The 21,971-nt window shown below is 24.2% G+C and overlaps 1 protein-coding gene across 1 annotated transcript in view; it reads right to left on the reverse strand.

Annotated features, from left to right (window-relative positions):
* LOC112601311 (leucine-rich repeat-containing G-protein coupled receptor 5) overlaps positions 1 to 21,971 on the reverse strand; it is an 81,080-nt gene that overhangs the window by 17,409 nt on the left and 41,700 nt on the right. Inside the window, exons 3-6 of the mRNA XM_025348852.1 lie at positions 11,021 to 11,092; positions 2,488 to 2,559; positions 1,747 to 1,818; positions 1,216 to 1,359 (exon numbers count right to left, since the gene is read on the reverse strand). Coding sequence (XP_025204637.1) covers positions 1,216 to 1,359; positions 1,747 to 1,818; positions 2,488 to 2,559; positions 11,021 to 11,092 — 360 coding nt within the window. The remainder of the gene's footprint in view (positions 1 to 1,215; positions 1,360 to 1,746; positions 1,819 to 2,487; positions 2,560 to 11,020; positions 11,093 to 21,971) is intronic.

Here is a 21,971-nt window from a genome sequence, read left to right on the forward strand (position 1 = left end):
ATAACTAAAATAATATTTGTTGAATCAAGTTGTAAAAAGTAAATATGCCTATCTCGTAAATTAATAATTTATAAGGATCAACATATTTTACAACCTCAAATTAAGCATGAAATTAATTTTGTTATGCGTACAAAAAATTGAACAAAAAACTTATTTTTTTCTGTAATGATGTTACCTAAGATATTAAATTATTTATTCTTGACATTTTTATTTCACATAATCACATTTAGAATATACCATAATAATATAGTATAATGCAGTTACTTAATATTGATTTTTAATACCTACGCACGAATGCATCATTATTGCATAAACATATCGCCTTACTACCCCAATTTTAAATTTGACAAAGTAAAATGTAACTACCGCATTCAGCAATATATTTCTTGACGAAGGGGTTTGGATATCTCGATGTGGATGATGGATATTAATATTTTATTAACATTGTTTTTCAAAAAAGTTATATATAAATGGGTGCTGTTATAATGTAAAAAAAAAAAAATTATAAATCAGTAGTAGGTGAGTATTTAACGTTGATATTAAATAACAATAATATTTAATACAAAATGTTGATTCTGGAAAAATAAATATGATATAATACACTAAATGTGTGCACAGTATATTATTATATACAGTTATAGATCTTTTAATAAAGTAGCTTAACTAACCGAACGACCATGTACTGGTGATAGATGGGTTTGCATCGTTGATATAAAAATCTAATATTAAACAGTTATGCTAGATAAAATCATTGCTGAGTTAAATCTTAAAAAATACTGATTTTAATTTTATATTAAAGAAGTTGAAAACTATGACCATGTATGAATAATATAACAATATAACAAAATGACAATTATGTTTAAATTTATCTTAATTTATTTTTTATCTTGTAGCATTACATGTATAATCTCTCAGATAATGGATTATATATGCAACTTTTGTAATTTATCTTATGTTTATGTTATTCAGTTATCACAATTGTAAGCTGACTTTAAGGGTGAGAGGACGGAAAAAAATCTAAATACGCCACTGCCTGCATTGTGTAATCAATTTTTATTATGACTTAAAAAAAAAATCAATTAAAATGTATTTAAATATTTTATGAATACATTTTCAAAGTTAGTTGAAATCTATTAAATTATTTTTATTTTTAATAAAAAACCATTAACTTATCAATACTTATAAGTAAACAAACAAACATAAATTGGTACTCACAATGCTTCTAAGGTAGGGACTAGGCTTAACGCTTGTTTAGGAACTTTAGTGAGTTTGTTATTTTCCAGTCGGAGATTCCTTAATTGAGATAGTTGGTCAAAGCACCGGTCGTCGATCTCAGTCAAATGGTTTTGATCTAGTTGTCTAAAAAATGAAAATAAAATAATTTTAAAAATAACTTAAATAAATAAAAAATAACTCGATGGTATTGTTTTTTTTTTTTTTTTTTTTTTTTTTGCTACAGTTATAATCTATATAATAATATTTACTCTGTCACATAATGTGATCAATTTTATGTTTAAAAAAATACTACTAAAAAACGATAGTCCATGTTTTTCATGGTCATCGTTAAATTTTATATTTTCTTTATTTTCTTCACAACTACAAGCTATAATAACCAAACATTTAGGTGAAACACCACACAAATGGTGAACCCAAAAGCTTTAATACGACAACGATAAGGCTTATGCTAATGCGTTTAGGATAAAGAACATGGTAAACGAAAAAAAACTATACAAGTATTATTCTTACAAGGACGACAGTTGTCTGAAACTCTGGAATGTTTCACATGGCGCCCGGACAAGTTGACATTTCTGGAACGACCTAAATATATATAAAAAAAAAAAAGTGGTAATACGTTACTTTTTATATTTATATAAACTTTATTTTATACACCGTCGAAGTCCATCTTTACGTAATGGTTTTCAATTCATGTTATATATATTTTTTTAACCAAACATTTCGATTTTTTTATGAATTCTATTATTTCCAGAGAAAAGGAAATCGTCACAACCGTAAATTCCCGTTCCGATAGCTCTGGGAAAAAAAGAAAAGTTTTGGACTAAATCCAGTCTTTTGATAATAATTGCCTTTGAATTTCTGTGGAGAGGTGTTTGTTAATCGAATAAGAGAATAAAAGGCATAGATAAATTTATTATGGAAGAAAAACGAGTTGACAAAAATAAAAAAAAAATACCAATGAACGATTTAGAAGTTTAATGGACTGTATTTTAAGAATTTATTATAGATTTGAGATAAAATTTGTCATGCTTAGAATGAATGTTTGGCATTCCTCCACGATTTAAACATGCTTAGGGTGTGTGAAAATAATGATATATTTCTTTCATAATATTTCTTTAAAACTATCTTTAAAGGAGAATATATTTGGATCTAAAATTTAGATATTAGGGTATTATTTAAATTTTAAATATATAAATATGAATTACTTGTGTTGTATTATTATTAATCGTTTATCGTTTTAAATCTACTTACAGACGTTTTAATCGTATATTGTTTTGAAATGCTCCGGGGTGTATCTTTCTGATAGGATTATCAGCTAATACCCTGAAATAATAAAAATAAATATCAGATATGTATTTAAATATAATTTTTAATTACCATGTAATAAATTTGTTTATCTAATATTTATAACATACATTTTACCATTGATTATTCATATATTATTCACAACCATAAACCACATGTATACGCGTATATTACTTACATCAACATTTTAATGAAATTTCAATATGGATGTTAAAAACCTATAATACAATATCTACAATTGGAATAAAATGATAAAATATTAGCTTTATGGCTTCATTAATTATTCCAAATAAACACCTAATACTTTTTTTTTTTAAGTTTATACTTTGTAATAATCTTAGAATTATTATTTTTATTGAACATTTTTTTTTTTTTTTAATTATGTCGAGTTTAACCATTTATAGTCAACAAACATTATATCATAAAGATTTTGCAAAACAAAATATATTTATAAATTTTATAATATGATAATTTGTATTTACATTATTTAACAAATATTCCAAACAAAAATATATTTTAATTTTTAAATAACTGAAGTAATAGTTTTTTTCTTTAAAAAAAAAAAAAAAAAAAAAAACACTTATTAATCTTTTAACTGTTCAAAATAAAATAAAAAACGTGAATTACATAATGTCTATTTAAAAGTTTCAGTACATTTTTCTTTTTTTTTTAAGGTTTTAATAGTTTTACAACGACTCACAGTTCTAAATTATAGTATTATATACTTTTATTGCTGCGTTTTAGGTTGATTTTATATGATCAAATAAACATTCATTATGATACCAACATTTTAGTACAATAAATATCATAAATACTTACATTTATAAATTATAAGTAAAAGTATGAAATAAATTTAAGATTTCAAGTTTGTGATAAACTTTTTTCTAATGCATTTATTATGTGTAATAAATGCTCAAACAATAATTTAGTTATAGTTCAATATTTAATACTATACAACAGTCTACATATAAATATTTTAATGTATAATAACAATTATAATGTATATTACATACTAATATTGAATACACTTGTTTTTCACTATGTGTTATAATTTATATATTAAATTGAATATATATACAAATAAAATGCCAATTTATCTATTATGAATTTGCAGTTGAATAAAAATATATTAAATGTAAACATTTTTAAGAATATTACACTCAATATTAATCATATTATATCTTAATTTATACTTTAGAATAATTTTAATTCGTGAATTACAAATATAACACATTTGCCTCATAAAGTGTGAAATAATAATTGTATCATTGATATTATTAAATTATATTTAAATAACTACTAATTTATATTTTAAAATCAAAATATATTAAACAGTAGTAAAATACTAAGTATAGCATGCATTATTTTTCCAAAAAATAAAAAATTAATAAATAAATATATTAAATTTACCGATGAAAAAAACAATATTGATATTACTATTTATAATTTAAAAATAGGCAATAAATTATGTTTATCTATAGTAACATATTTTAAAGGTACAAATATAATTATTTAATATTATAGATACTAAATAAATTATTATAATAACTTATAAGTATATTTTATTTTTATTTCCATTACATTTTTTAATTAAAAATATTATATGACATTAATTAAAATAACTTCAAAAAAAAATTAAAAAACTAACTTTTTTTTTAATGATATTCATAAAGGTTTCTAGTATATGTTTAAATGTTTAATATAAATTATATTTTTGTTTGTAATGGCAAAAATTAGATAATAAAAAAAAAAAAAAAAATAGGAAATATAACCTTTTTGATTTTTATCTTACCAGTTAGGTTATACAATAAAAACAACAATGAATATGGTTTAATGTCAAAAAGTAAAAATGTCTATATGTATAACCAAGCAAACGATGAAACTTCACCAAATACTTTAGTGGTGGTGTTACAAATATACAATCAAAATATTAGATAGAAGTAAACTTCTCAAATAAAAAAATATATTAGAAGGTTTAAAATTATCATTTTGAGGGCATTAATAAACTATGTAACTATAAAATAACATTTAATGTTTTTCAAAGCAATACAATATTTTTAGATACTTTCTATATATAAAATTGTTCGGAACAAAACCTATATCTAATTTGTTAAACAATCAAAAACTTTTTTTCCGTTTCTACACATTTGATACATTATAATATTAAATTACATTATATGCATGATATATGATTTTCATATCATTATGATTTTTTTCAAAGTACAATTTAGCAGAATATACGTAGATGTACGTATAATAGTATATAGTATGAAAAAACATCACTAAAAACAGTGAAAACATCAATATTGACTTATGAACAAAACTTTGATTTACAATATAAAATTAGAACAAAATAAATTAACTATTTAACAATAAATAAAATAATATTATTTTTTTTTTGCTGATTTTTTTTTTTTTTTTTTAATGAAAATTGAACATGATTATTTGTATTAATGTATATTTTAAAATAAAATATCGATACAATTTTTAAATAGTTTGAATTGTTTTAAATAATTATTCTCGTGACAGTACATTTTAGAAGAAAATAATATTTTATTAAATAATCATACAATCTATCCTTAAAATTTTTAATTTTTTTATTGATAACTTACATATTATTGATGATCCAAAATACAATATTTTTATTTAAACTTTAATGTAAAAGTAATGAGAGTTGAAAAAATATGTTTTTTAGAAACTTAGTCTCTTCCCCTTTTTTTTTAATATAAAATTCAAATATTTTTTTTTTAAATATTTAATTCTTTCTATTGAATGTGATATTATTATTAGTACACTAAAAGATATGAAAAAAAAAATGTTCATGTCAAAAAATTACTGTGTAAAAATTAAATTATTTTGTTTTCAGTAAAACTTTAATTGATACTTTTAAAGAGATTTATAAATTTTATTGAAACTAAATTGTATTATTGTAACTGATGAAAGATCAAACGTTTAGCATTTTTATAAACAATAGAGTAAGAGAAAAATATAATTTATTGTTAATCTATAGAACTACAAAAGAAACATACAACAGTATTATGATACCTAAACATTATGCAATATGAACAAAAGAATCTCACACTTATACTATAATATTTTATTTTAAGCTTTATAATAATAATAACAATAATTCACCAACAAAAGGTACCAAATAATTACATTAAATTTATGTTATTTAATTTTACATTATAAAATTAGAATGTACATACACCGTCATAAGTTTTAATTCATTATCATATAAAAGTTTTTAGTGTTTTCTACATTTGGACACAAAAAAAAATGTATGGATTTATATATATTAAAATAGTTATTTTTCAAATTTAAATATTTAATTAAGAAACAACAAATTTCAAATTCCAATCTTAAATTTATTTATCATTCCAGTCGTATTTATCTAATATTTAATTTTTATGAAAAAAAAAATCAACTACTGTAAAGATTTTTAAACATAGATTTTATTTTTTTGATTAATCTGTATTTTTATTAATATCTTAGTCATTAGCTCTATGAAAATTTATATCAAAATATGTTTTAATATAGCATTAGTATCACTATTGTAACTTATAATTCATAGTTAAGACAAATATCATTAAATAAACACGCACAAAACATAAATGATTTATGAATTATATTCTGTCATTTTCTTCATTATATGAAATATCTAAGGTTATAAAAAACATATTATTATTTACATTTTTGGTAACTTATGTATTCAAACTATAAAAAATAAATATACGAATAAAGAAATTATTAAGCTGTATAATATGTTTTTTGATTATGTTGTACTATAAGTTCATAATTATACATAAAATAATATTTTAAAAGCCATTTTTTTTTTTTAAACTCTACCTATAATATATAATATAGAAAATAATGTAATATTATGTGGTAATAAATTAAGTCATTGACTAGTCGATGAATATTATAAAGTATGTATAAGATTTTTTTTTTATCAAGCAGATAATAGATATTTAAAAACTTTTTTTAAATTAACATATGATCGTGTTTTTAATTAAATATATTATCATAAAATACAATAGTTATTTTATTTAATTCATTATTATATGGTTTGCTAAAATATAATTTTTAAACTATATAATATTATTAAGTGATAAGATAATTAACTTTAATGGGATACCAAAGTATAGTTTATAAATATTGAATGATTTAGCTATCATAAACACGAATTTTAATTTAATTAATATTTGTTTATTTGTTTTAATTGAATACAACGATTACTAACAATATTTTTTTATAAATAACGAATGTCAATTTCTCTCGAGAATTTTTTTAAAACCACTTATATTAATATGATACATTGTAATAACGTAGATACAAGAATAATTTGTAATTATTATTTATTATATATATGTGTGTATAATTATTAATATTATTGTCAGATCAAGCCTCGGGAACTACGGCTGGCCATTAGCAATTACAATAATAATTTACATAATTTTTTTAGCAGTATAATATATGTAATGATATTGAAAGACATTATTGAATTATGAAAAGTGTTCGACGATTTTGCTTAAAACGTTTCCGAATTCAATCAATCAACTTTATCTTGAATACAATTTGATAGCTTAATATTCAATGTTCATCATATCATAATATTATCGTAAAGAATATTTTATGGTTTACTGCAGTCTATCATCTACACTCATTCTTAAAAGTCTTATTTTATTTCGAATAAACATATATTTATCTACAAGACTTTAGAAACCATATATATATATATATAAAAAGATTAGGGTATGTTTTTAGATTGGGGGTGGAGACGTTTGGTCGTTTTGATTAGGTTATGGGCGTGCATTTCAGAAATAAATGTGTGTGTGTGTGTGTGTGTGTGTGTGTGTGTGTATGTATTATATATACGATTGCTATTCTCATCTATGTTTTCGTTCACTGCTCAGTCATTTTCTCGTGGGACATATTATAAAACGTTTTAAAACATTACAGCGCATATACATAATGTTAATGAACATTTATATGAATAAGTTGAATGTGAAATGTTAAATTGACTCCCTAGACGGTGTTAGCCATTTTGAAAACTGACAAGTATAACTCGTTAAAATTTAATGCAAATGTTATTAGTTATTTGATGACGATATGTGGGTTGCTATAAATCATGTCTATGGTTTACTTAGAATGCTATCGTGAAATAATGAATTTTAGAGTTGATGGATTTTTACATTGACAAAAAAAAAACTTAATAATTTTAATAGGAATATAATTTCATAAAGAATTACTGTTTGAAAAATCAAAATAAACTGACAATTAATTTAATATGACATATCAATTAAAACAGTTTATTAATAGTATACTTTTATTGTTAATTTTATCAAACCATTAATTACATAATAGTGTTAAAATATCTAAAATTTAATATTCATTTCATAATATATTATATTACTTAACTTCACAATGCCAGTATTTAGCATATAATTAATGACTTTCATCAAAGGAGTGTTGTAGAACTATTGAAATAATGAGTAAAGTAAAATGTTCTAATAAGAACATACGAACTTAATAAAAATTTAACATAGGTTTGACAAGTTTGCTAACTATGGTTTTAAATAACTTTAAATTCCTTTTTTAAACATATAAAGTATGTATATTTAAAATAATAAGATATATGTTTTTAGAAAATTCTATTTGAACCCACGCATGTATTAATGGTAATAATTTTTCTAACTTCATTCTATGTTGTTTTTTATATTAACCATGGACATTTCTGAGTAAAAAAAGTTTGTTCTAAGAAATAGAAAAAAAATATTCCTTACTCATTCGCTGATTAAAAGGGTATACATAACAATAATTTTAACGAAATAAATAAATGTTTGTTTTTTATCATTATTTCACAAAAAAAAAAAAAAAATTGCCAATTCTTTGTTTATATGTTCATTTTTTTAAATTTGATTATGAAATATTATTGTTTAAACATATCCAAGTATGTAAAAAATGTACTAAATATAGTTTTGTATATTATATTAAATATTAAATTTATTAATCAATAGCTAGAAACTTCAATAATTGTTAAAATATAATTTTATTTTTAGTATGAACATCTAAAGAACAAAAAAAAAACAACATTTTTAATACAATTAATAATAATTAAAAAATAAAAAATAATAAGAAATGAATAATATTTTTATTTTATAGAAATGTATTAATATCACTATAAAAACCATTAAAAAAATAGATAATTTAATAAATTTAATATACGTCAAAATACACAAATATTTAATAATTCACATTTGCTTATTTATGTGAAACACAATAATATACTACATTATTTATTAATTGTTTGAATAACTGTTTTAAGGAGAATATAATTTTAAAATCTTGGTAAAAATAAAATGAAAGTATTTCATAAGTAATTAAATTTAATATACTAAAATATTTTACGAAATTTTTAATGTAAATACAAAATTAAATTGTAAGTTTATATTATATAGAAAATAATACAATACACTAAGTATACCACCCATTCTAATTGTGGTGAATCAATATCAATGTTTTTATTAATGTAAAACTTTTTTTTTAATATGTAACCAATTTATAACGATTATCAGTTACATATTTTAGATTAACATCAATTATTTAAAAACAGCTAATTAGATTTAATAATGGATTTGTAATGTATCGTTTGAAAAAGTAAACCATAATATTTTAAAAACAAATTTGTTCGAAACTAAGTTCTGTTAAATTATAGTTACTTAAATTTCTTGATTTCTTCAGAACTTCTGTGTAATTTTCTCTATTTGTAAAGAAACTATAAATTACTGTGAAATTAAAATATCTAAGTATAAATTAGACAGCATTTTCAATCGTTAGTTATTTGTAAGTTTTGAACTACTATTTCTAACCAATAAAGTATTTATGGAGAATTTTATTTGTACATACATAATGTTATAAAACTAATAAATTTTTTGTTTTGTTCAAACTAAACTATACGATTATTTATTTTCTACAAATTAGTAACCAATATAGAAGTTTTAAGATATGGACTTTCATAGTTTTTTTTTTTCCATTAATATAATTATTATAATTTAGTAATTTTTATTTAAAAACTAATTTTAACAAATTATTTATTTCATTAGAAAAAATGTATGTTAAAAGTTATCAACGATTGATGTTCAGCGTCATCAACGCATTTTTTTTATTTGTATGTAATTTTGAACCATATCCATTTGGAATGAACTATTTTATGGACGGTTAGCAATTCTTCAAACACTCAAAAAGGTCCACTACAAATTCGAATTCCCTAAATAATAGTCATTTAATCAACTTGTACTTTTATTTGCAGTGTTAGAATATATTTTTAAGATCGACAAAGATTATAAAATGTTCAACCTGACAAATTTTACAAATACGACATGACCGAAAAACGTTAGCTCATTCATGAAAGTGACTAATACTGGATCCATTATTACAAACCATTTGTATCAGAAAAGACCATACTGAAATTAATTATAAATGTATAATATAATATATACTTCAACAATACACATTTTACCAAAATTATAAAAATATATTTTATTTTTAATTTGTAAATGTTAATAATATGTAAAATTTAAAAAAATTATTTATATTATTCATAAATTATATTCAGTTCACATATTTTTTTTCTTTTCAAGTAGTATTTTAAGTGTGCAGAATTCTTAATCAAATTTTAAATTCTTATTAAAAATATATTTAAATATATTATTTGAGATTTAATAAGTTAGTATTGAAATAATGAATCGTTATTCTTTGAGTAAATTCAAATTTACCACTTTTGAAAGTAATAAGACTTAAATCTATTGAATTTTTTTTTTTTTTTAAACCATAGTAAGAAGTTTTGTTTACATTTTTAAAGTTATTTGAAAACTATGCATTGAAACAAAATTTTTTACTACGATTTTAAAATTTCAAAAAAAATTATTTCTTATTATATATGGCTCTACATTAAATGCATACTAATGCATTAAATAACTATCATAGTTATCACAGTCTCTAAATCAGTATTTTAAATATGATAATTCAACTAAAATCATTATTGTTAACAATAACAAGTATGCCATACATGTTGGTAATTATTCTTTCTCCTTTTTTACTTATAATTTATTGTTAAAGAAAACTAATGACTATAATAGTAATGATAATGTCAAATATGACCTGTTTAAAGAATCTACTAAATAAAAATTTTTAACTGGTACACGAATTTTTTAAAGCTCTTTTTCAAACTTAAGTTTAAATAATGATTATATAGAAACAAAACTTACAATTATAAAACACACACATGTACTATATACACACTTCACTAATAATTTAATATTATAATAATGGGTTCGTTTTGTATTATGTGTTAAAATAATAATTTTACGTTTAAAAACTAAAACTTATCGTAGATTCTTGAACACATTATCAATTTTTTCTCAGGGTTCATAATAAACTTAATAATAAAAAAAGTATATTCTATTAAATCACTTACAGATCTTCCAATAAGGTCAGTCGGCTAAATGCGTGTACATCTATCTCCGTAATATTGTTACTGGCCACATCTCTAAAAACAAAATAATTAATATTAAAATAAGCTTTAACATTTTCAATGTAGGACAAACTAAAGTTTTGTTCACTTAAATAATTATTAACTATTTAATTGAATTTATTTATTCGAAATGAAAATTAAATTTATTAATTCCTTAGTCAGTCCCCCAGCTTAAAGTTTCAAGAAAATGCATTTTAAAATACCATTTACTGAATAGATGATAATATCATCAATGAACTTCTTCGTCTTTAAATGCATTAATCTTCGGGCGCATACTCAACCATTCGGTTTCAAATTATTGATGACATTTAACAAGTAATTTTAGGTCAATAATACAAAATTCACGCATTATAAAAAATACATAGATTATTTAATATTTTTAAGTTGTTCCAATTACATTTCCAAACGTGCGATTTTTTTCTAATAAATTCTGCTTAGTTGTAAAAATGTCGTATTGATTATCACTTGAAGCATTATTTTTTATCGTCCAAAGCAATTACGTATAATATAATGATTGTTATTTAAATGTTTAAGTTTAACTATTGTTATATAATTTAAACCAAATGATACAATATTAAGTATTGTTTGTAAACATTAAAAAAGAAAAATACCATTGAGTAGACGTTTAAAAACACTAAAGTGGATTTTCTTACAAGAATATTTGATTTTACTTGTTTCGATTTTGTCTATATGAATTGCAATATTGTACATTAAAATTCGTGTACTCTAGATTTATTAAAGAATTCAAGAATAATAAAGTTAAAATAAATTCGTCATTGGGTGTATTTTAACGCGTCTGAAAAAAACTTATTGAAAAGTTACCGAACACACACATAAACACAAAAGTCTGTCAAAGCATTTCTCCCGAGTATATTTCACGCAGAGGGACCGATTGGAAAGAAAGAATAGAGATGGTTTACTGAATAAAATTTGTTGTTAGTGACACAATCCAAATATATCTGGTCGGAAAAATTGAATACATTTTTCAACACATAGTTCAATAACCCTCAAAGACACTCGACGTCAAAACTAAGTCGTTGCAGAGATGAATTATAGTGGGCTTACGAAAAAAAATAAAAAGAAACGGAGCTATTAATCATCGGCGGATAATCCTCGAGCTCCAGTACTATAAAAACAACGCGTTATCATTTTCTTTATTTCCCTTCAAAACAATAAACGATAATCGACCAATTTTTATATATACGCCTGGAGAACCGAAATACGATGATAAATTCGAAACCACTCAAACCAGTCTGCCGCTGCACTGATGATAAAGAGAAAAGGGTGAAAAATATAAAAAAAAAGAATACCAGAAAAGAAATAAATTATTGTTTGATGATTGGGTTGGAAGAGTAGAGAGGATTGCAATTTTTCAGCTTAAGTACAAAACCTGGTTTGGGGCGAAAATTTTGGCTTACACAAGGTTTAATGTCTTTGTTTCATTGGGTCTATGTCATTAACAACAAAAACAACAGGGTCAGCCCATTATTTGTAGCTATCAGTGTGTGAATGATTAACCGTTTCGTTCTAGTGACCTGCCGACTGAAGAAAATATATAAATTGTTATTAAAATATTAGGCTGAAATAGTAAAATCTTTAGAAATTACATTGGTAAACATTAATGTATCCATAAAATATTTTCTACTTTTACTTTTATGTTTTTACACATCCAACACGCGCTAATATACCTAATACTTGAATATTTAAAAGATCGTTTCTTAGGTAGAACCAGATGTATTTGGTTTTAACTCGTATGTTATTTAAACTAAAATTTACCTAAAAAACTAATTTCATTTAAATGTTTAATTATAAGTTAAATTCTAGAGCTTTAAACCTTCCAAAGTAATAATGTCAAAATAAAATGAAATGATAAAGAAATTGTGTGCATGTGTATAAATTTACTTTCAGTTTTTATATCATCTAATATGCTCAAAAACGATAAAAACTTTCGTAATAAGGATCACGGCTATAATACTTAACGCTAAGTTCCCATAACCATCTCGCGTTACTTTTATGTTTTAATTTGAAGAAGGAGGTATCTCTTACACTTGAATATCGTTAGTGGACGTCGATCATGTTGACAAATTTTATAAGACTTAAAAGTTAAAAAGGTGATTAGACTGATGGATTCAAAAAATCATCACTCATCAACATTTCTTATGAAACAGCTATTTTTATCCCGTTGATATTTTTAAATTTTTACGGGTGACCACAATTCTTTTAAAAATATGAAAACTCAATACCACTAAAATTATACAAAATAATTATTAAGTAACCACATTAGAATATATTTCTTGAAATCTTTACTAAAAATTAAGTTTATTAATTTAATCATAGTTATTATAAAGTTTAGAATAAGTGTAAATATAAAACAATTGGAACTATACCTATATCATTCACCTATTTATGTATTATTTCATTATATTTCGACGTCTATAAATTTAATTTTCAAGGAAAACAAATTAAATACAGTATTTATAAAGAAAATAAAAAGAACAAAATTTTTAAAATTCATTTAAAAAGGTATTTATTTCAGAAAGTAAATATATATTTTCAATGATCAATTAATTTTTAATTATCTTTAGTTGACTAATTTTAAAATGTTCATACATTTTTATTAGATTTATAATAATGTATATTAATATGAAATATTTATGTATCGACTAGACTTACAAGTAATTAAACATAATTTAGTTGAACATTAATAACTAAATTTTAGTTTATTTTTTAAATATATTGAATAGCATTATAAAATTAAATATAATATTTCAAATAGTTTTATTCAGTTTTTATTTAAATTTAAATGTTGGCTCTTTAACAATGAACCTGACTGATGAAAATATTGATAAAGTATACGCCCATTTAATTGTTGAATGTCATTTAAATAATCCAAGTCATTCATACGGCTTTAGTATGGTTCTAGGGCCAACTGTTTAAATCTAATTTCTTTTTTGGGGGGAGGGGAGGGGGCGTGGATAGAATAACGTTCTAGGTTTTTACATTATAGATAATAATATTGTAAGTCCGAAAGCGACTATAAAAGGGAATACAAGATTTGGCCTACCATTGTGTTCAAAAAAATCTGTTTTATGAGTTTGACCTCATTACAGTTCAAGTATCCTCTTTCATAAAATAAATAAATAAAATATAATTCTACATTAGACTATTCAATTTGTATCATTTAATATCAGCGAACATATTATGGATCGTTTGCTAAATATAGATTATAAAAAGGTAACATAATCGCCTTTCAATAATATACCATACTTTTATTTTAAATTAAGTATTTACATTATACAATAAATATAAAATTGCGAAAGATGTATATATTTTAAATTAAAAATGTATATAATTTAACATAATGATCGAGTATATTTTCAGTTCCTATTTTTAATTTTAATAATTATGTATGAAAAAAAACTTACAATGAACTATGTAAGAAATTGATCTGAAAACGAAATTTTCAATTTTTTATTTTACACTTTTAGGTAAAACCCGTTATAAGACACCTAAATAATTAATTTTTTTTTTACTTTATGCAGCTGTTAGTCGCTTAATATGTAATCAGAGGCATGCCTTCGACAAAAAATAAAATAAAATAAAAAAATATATTTATGGATTTAACGAAAATAAAACACCAGTAACACTAAATACGGTGATTCGGAATATTCGACTTTTCAACCACGTGCGATAATGGAGTCAGGTAATTTCCGGGGTGAGTTTCCCTTTCGGAATGTTCTCGTAAAGTCTTGTGATGACGGCGGATGTAGCAGGTATTTAGGGCTCGTCGTAGTTGTAGCACAGGAAGCGTTGTGATGCGGAGGAGGTGGTTGGCGTGTCCGGAGTGGGCGCGAAAGAAACACTCAGAAAGCAACGACGACATAGACGACGACCATTGGGGCGGTGGTAAAGTAGTCGAATGCAGTTTCGAAAGTGGAAAGAAAATGAATTACGACCGTAGATAACGGCGGACTCGGGTAATAATTATTTCATAATGAGTACCGGTGGCCGCTGAGACTAATATTGCACACGACACGTGGGTCTACGCGCCGTGTTGTAATTGATATTTACGACTATCGGTTCATGGGCACGTGTATTGGCGTAGTAAATCGTTTTGCATTTTCGGCAGACCACTAATCGCCGTGGTTACTGTCAACATCATGTGTGAGGGGGGAATGAGGGGAGGGGGGGAGATATTTGCAGTGGTCACAAAAATCTTCGACATATACGCACAACACACGCGAGCCCACCAAAACCAAAAGTTAGTTTAACTGATAGGTAAGCGGGACAGATGTGGTAGAGTTGGGTACTCAGAGTACTTGTGTGTGCGTGTGTGTGTAGGAGGGGTAAGGGGCGTTCTACCACCCACCCACTCTATAAGCCTTTGGAGGACAACACGACCATAAATCTGTCTCACGCAAAAGCGTTAAATCCAATTAAGGGCGTTTTCCATTAAGATTATTCGGGGAGCCAACGACCTCGCCGCAAAACCACCGCACAAAAATATACGTATACATAGACATTATGTAACGATAAGTGTCCGCAAACAGAGAGAAACGGTCGTCGTCGTCGTCATTGTCGTAGAATACGGAGGAAAGAAGAAAACGAAAAAAAAAAAAACAAAAAACGAAAAGAATTGTATTTGTTTAATTCTAAACTGTGACGTAAACGGCAGAGGCTGCGTATCTCTCCGATATATTTTTCCTTTTTCTTTTCTGTTCCATTTTTCCACCGCTATCTCTTTCATTCCACTCGTCAACTCCCTTTAGTTTCTGTAGTAAATCATCCGGGCGAGTTGCACTATTTTTAATTTCCGGCCTGAGGGACGACATGACACGGACACATACGCACAATGACACGCATGCGCGTACGTACATACATATTCATAACAAAATGAAGATCAATTCAGAATGGTTAAATGGGTCGGAACGGTATGGCAGTATAACGTTACAGATTAGGTAATTCGATATCATATTATGCCATTGAAAATACATCAATCAACCTAATTACGGAGTAAACGAATTTAAACATTAAACGAATAATTTTTAATCTTAAGGTTATGCACAAACTGTTTACAGTACGCGCGCAGGTGTGTGTACGTGTGTAGTTGGGGTGGAGAAAACCAAAGAGGAACTTTATACTATTGTCTTTTTGGTAAATTTCCGGCCCGTTGAAATATTTAAAAGGTTTTTTTTTTCTTCGCTTTATCCCACAACCCATAAACCAGCCGCTTTGGTTAAATTACCCTGGATGTAATCTTATTTTTAGCTAGTGGGCCAGATATTTTTTCTTTACTTATTTTTTTTCTATTTTTCTGCATATATTCTCCCACTAAAGCATATTTTTTTCGTACGGTACACAAACAAATTTTTTTTTATTATGCTTGGCAACCACCAAAATTGTACGTGCATCCTGAACAATATTGTTTCTACCTATTTTTTTACAATGTTTTTTTACAGCTTTTAACATATTCAGATCATTCTTTACCCCAGTAACAAACGCAAAAGGTATACATTTTTCATATATTTTTTAATTAAAACCTCACCGATAAATAACAAAAAACAAAATATCGTCATAGAATATTATGCTACAATAGATTTTAACGCTCCATCAATGCTATTATATCACTTTGTATGCTAATATTTCATGTATTTAAATACTTTTTGTAATGTAATCATTTGACTAATAGTCTGTAATTTCAATGAATAAATATCTTTTGCCAAAATAATAAAAATTTCTCAAGACAAAAACATGATTTCAAATAATTTTAAAACACGTTATTTATTTGAAATAATAACTTGACATTTTAAAATAATACTATAATTTATAAATCTATAGTTTTACTAAGTTATTAAATTTTTTAAGTTTTTGAAAACATCTGTAACAGCAATAAATTTCACAACAGACAGAGTATTATACACATTCAAACTTTTGAATACTGAAGTAAACAAAAAGATATTCGAAAAACCATTTTTAGTCATATAACATGACATTTGATTGTATCGTATAAAATGTGTATGAAATATTTCATTTGTAAACATTATTTGAATTATCATGATTTTATTGACGCGCAAAAATATTGATTTTAAAATGTATAAAATACAATACATGTAATCAAAATCATCTCTTGTATAGAAATAAAATATTATAATAATAGTGCCATTAAACAACCATTTAAATAAACACATGTGTTAACTATATTTTAGTATAAAAAAAAAAGTTATTAGATTATTTTATGAATACCATTGAAAATGAAAACCCATTAAGTATCAAAATATAATTAACCTAAATTATCTGTAATTTATTTTAAGTTATTGTGAATCGATAAACTAAACACGTGGGCAAACAACATTTCTTTTTTCATACATAATTCAATAATAATGTCCGTATATAAAAAGAAATTATTTATTTTCACTAAAAAGGTAGGCTATTTTTAACAGGAATAAAAACGACCCAATAACTTACATTAATAAAATTATAATTTTTTACGAGCGATTCTGTAAATAACTAAGAAAAATAAACTCCACATGATTATATATAATCTGTTCAGCAATCAAATAGATTATCATACTATGAACGTTCTTCAACATAATATAACACATGGAACTTGATATTTCGGAATAACTTTGTAATAAATTACGTTTTTAGGTCAACGGAGTTATATTGTGGAGATTGAACGGTAGTTATACAACAATAGTTTTTTTTGTTAGATGTCAAGAAAAAATAAAATAAATACGTATCCGAGAGTGAATAAATAATACATACACAATTTGTTTTGTACGATCTGTGACATTACATTTTAGTGCTGATGAAATATTGTATAAACTTGAAATTACCAAACATTTATTAGTATTATTTATAATACATAGGAATTACATATTTTATTGTAATAATAACGATAAACTAAATAAAGTATGGGATACACTTCTTTTCTATAAATTTAAATATTAAACATCAATTTTAACCCATTATACATTTAATTACTTAAATAGATTATAATAGTGTATAATGTTTGTACTGATATTGTCTACTAATTGATGAATAAACAAACAGCACATTACCAATTACAGATACCTAATAAATTGATGTTTTATTTAATGATAACACAATGTATAATATGGACTGCATATTTTATTGTTTTATTATGCTGTGTAATTCATAAATAATATCATATCAAAGCGCTATATAAAATAGCCAATGTATTTAAATTTTAAATTATAATTTAATGTGTAAATTCATTGAAAACACTTTTAATATACAACTTGTATTCAAAATATAAACAAATGATTATTTTTGATTAACTAACTTTAATCGACATGAATTATTAATTTTAAGAACCACAATATAATTAAAATTGTTAGAATACTTGTGTTTTGTAAAATTGGTAGCTTTATAAAAACAATTATTTAATAATTGTCAAAAACTTATGATACATACAGACAATTTTATTTTATTTAAAAATATGGACTATCCCGAGTTTTATACGTCTTATAGATTTTTTGATAATATGAAATTGTTTTCTACATTATTGTATTATAAATTATCAATCAATAAACCTGATAGGATAAGAGCATTTTTTTATAAAGTCAAATATTTCTTAGAATGTATTTACGTTTATAAGTAATAACTTATTAAATTCCACGTTATTTGCACAAATTTTTTATAATGATAAATTGTATAGATTAAAATATATTATAAGATGGTATCTTATGAAACTTCTAATAATAAGAGTTTTAGTATACAAATCCATAATATCTTCAAAAATCTTTTATCGATGTTTGTTACCATCTTGCGTACACTTAAAATATGCACCTATAATGCATATTACACATGTTTCCATAAAAACCTAGTATATAATTTAATTTTGTTGAATTATGTAATATCATAAGTTTATATCTACATCTTATGTAATAAAAATACATTCTTAACTTATCTATTAAACTAATAGCAGCTATATAAAATATGAATTCATATATTATTTATTATGAATTAACTTTATTTATTCGTATCGATGATGAAATAAATTTAAAACTATTTCGGTATTAATGTTTAATGAATGGTTGAATAATTACAAATATAGTGATTATTTCAATTCAGTTACATATTACTATAATGATACGATAAATAATCATATTTTTTTATAGTTGTGTACCTAGTTTAAATATTGATAAAATAATTGATCATATATATAGTATATATACATATATACCTATATTTATTATTAATCGTATAGTTTATGTAATTAAAGTTAAATAATATCAGTTTTATTATTATTTTGTTTTTTATAGTACAAACTATTTTTATTTTTTTTTTTTTTTAATAAATGCAACATCGTACAAAATTAAAAATAAATTGAAATTTTTAAAAAAAATAATACTTATTATTTTTCTACATCACTTTATATTTTGAAAACAAACATAATTAGAAGAAAACTTTGTAACAGAAATACGTTAATTACCTAGTTACCCTCGCCCACTATATAAGCTTGTTTAAGCATACCACAACTATGATGTAAAATTAAAATTTAGGTGAGTTTTACTTGGCAACTGTAACATGAAATGCTTATTTAACCAAAAACAAACGTGTCAGTCTTAAAATATCATTTGTTGTAAATTATAACTGAAAATTGTTTTAAATAGTTTATAATATTATATGTTATGATATTTTATTTTCAACATCTCAATTTGTATTGATCAATATATTCCTAAATATTATTATGCTAATTTATGTATACAAAAAATAACGTATACTAATACTATATTTATGTATTCCATTGGCAAGTGTTAAAACTTATTATCGTTTTTTTTTTAAATTTTAAAATAATGTAGTAATTATTAATTAGTAATAGTAATTTTCGTTCAGCCTGTGCTGTAACACGAGTTACATTATACAAAAATATATAACTAGTGACATCATGAAATGTTAGTATGATAAAAAAGTTTTTTTAATAATACAATACCGAGTTACACAACATCACTAATCTCTTTTTGCATACAATTGTTTTAATTAAATACATTTGAGATCGAGTATCCAATTTTCTTGGCACTAAAATTATCATCAGAGAATTGCTTTTGGATAAATCTGTCAGGAAAAATTTAACAAAAAACAAATATCATGTAGTCAATAAAATTAAAAAACAGAGAGAAATAAATATATATTATCGGGGTTAAAAATTATTCACATTCGGACTAGCATTCTCAATGATTCAAGCACCACGTATTATAATATATTACCCTAAATTACTCGACAGCAGCCGAGGAAAAAAAAAACAAAAACAAAAATCGAATCAAAAGGACAAACAATTTAATGATGGCTTGTTCGCTTTCACTGTAGAATTACAACGCGTGTACGACAAAAATCGAATATAAAATCACGTTAATCATTATTATTCGGTTCGGTGGTATGGACAGGTCGATCGATCACACACAAAATATGTGTGCATATAAAATAATACATAATGCATAAGCGCGTGCGCAAACATATTAAAATAGTATGCGCGTACATTATAAACTGTATAAGTACAAAACGTAATAATCATATATTAAATACGCACGGGCGGTCGGTACCGTCGCGAATAACGCACTGGGCGAGAACCGTAAACTGACTATTTATGCGAGCCAAACACACATGGTGTACACAGAATAACAATAATAATGATGATGTGTAAGATAAACAAAAAAAAAAACGTACGGATCCGGCGACTCGGGCGGTCCATTCGGTACAATTTAACTGCCAAATTGTATTATACCTGAACTTTAGTGTGCTTTCGCTACGCTCGCCGACGACTTCATTACCGAAATGACACATTTATTATTAATGCAATATTAATAAGTTTAAGTTGTTTATACCTGACAGCGTATAAATTAATTAAATACATTATTATTAACGACAAGTCCACATATCACGCATAAAAATCAAGCTGCGGAGTTTAGACCTCATAACAATTGCATGATGTTATAATAATATATATCGTTACAGGAATATCTATTCGAACAAATACATTAAATTTAAACATACTACTTATATTTTTAAATATGTGATATATTTTATGTGTTTGAGAGATTTTAAGTAAATATCGTTATTTAAACAAATTATAAAAAATAAAATTATAAATAAAATTAAAAAATTATAAAAAAAAAAATTACAAATTATATTTAATCATTATTATGTTATTATTTAATTGTTGAGAGATAAAATATATTAATATCAATGTATATTTAATAAGAGTTAAACTTAATTTTCAAAAATATAAAACCTACAAGTCATTATCGCCTCCGAGACCTTTTTTCACATAATTATTTAGTAAAAGACACTTATTTTTAAGGATATTTTTACATTAGCACAATACCTGCATTTATATACCTTACCACATAAAAACGTCAACGCGTGTTTTTTTTTTCATCCGATCAAGTCCACGATATATAATAGTAATAATTTACACAAAAGTCCAGAATGCAATATATTATAGTCATGGTAGCGGAAAAAGTAATTTTTATTATTTGCGTTTTGCTTCTTTTTTTTTTTTTTTTTTTTTTTTTGAAGTGGGACTGTTTTCTATTGTCACACATGCGATGCGACTTAAACGTCAACTTTTGGGGTGAGAATTGACGAGGGAGAGAATGTAGTGTAGTATGGCCAAGTTAAACGACCTATTCGCATTTAGGAGACAGCGTAGGGGTGGGTAAAAGGCAAAAGCGACAAAACGGTCTTCGGGATACGACCAAAACACATTCGGGTTATTGCAGATCGATACAGACACACAGCGGCAGTGGTGGCCATTGTGGCACATCTGTGACGACGACGACGGTTGTAGTAGTAATAGTAGTAGTAGTAGTAGTAGTAAGTAGTAGTAGTAGTAGTAGTAGTAGTAGTAGTAGTAGTAGTAGTAGTAGTA

Source organism: Melanaphis sacchari, unplaced genomic scaffold, assembly GCF_002803265.2.
Source record: "Melanaphis sacchari strain LSU unplaced genomic scaffold, SCAv2.0 Contig77_pilon_pilon, whole genome shotgun sequence".
NCBI classification, from domain to species: domain Eukaryota; kingdom Metazoa; phylum Arthropoda; class Insecta; order Hemiptera; family Aphididae; genus Melanaphis; species Melanaphis sacchari.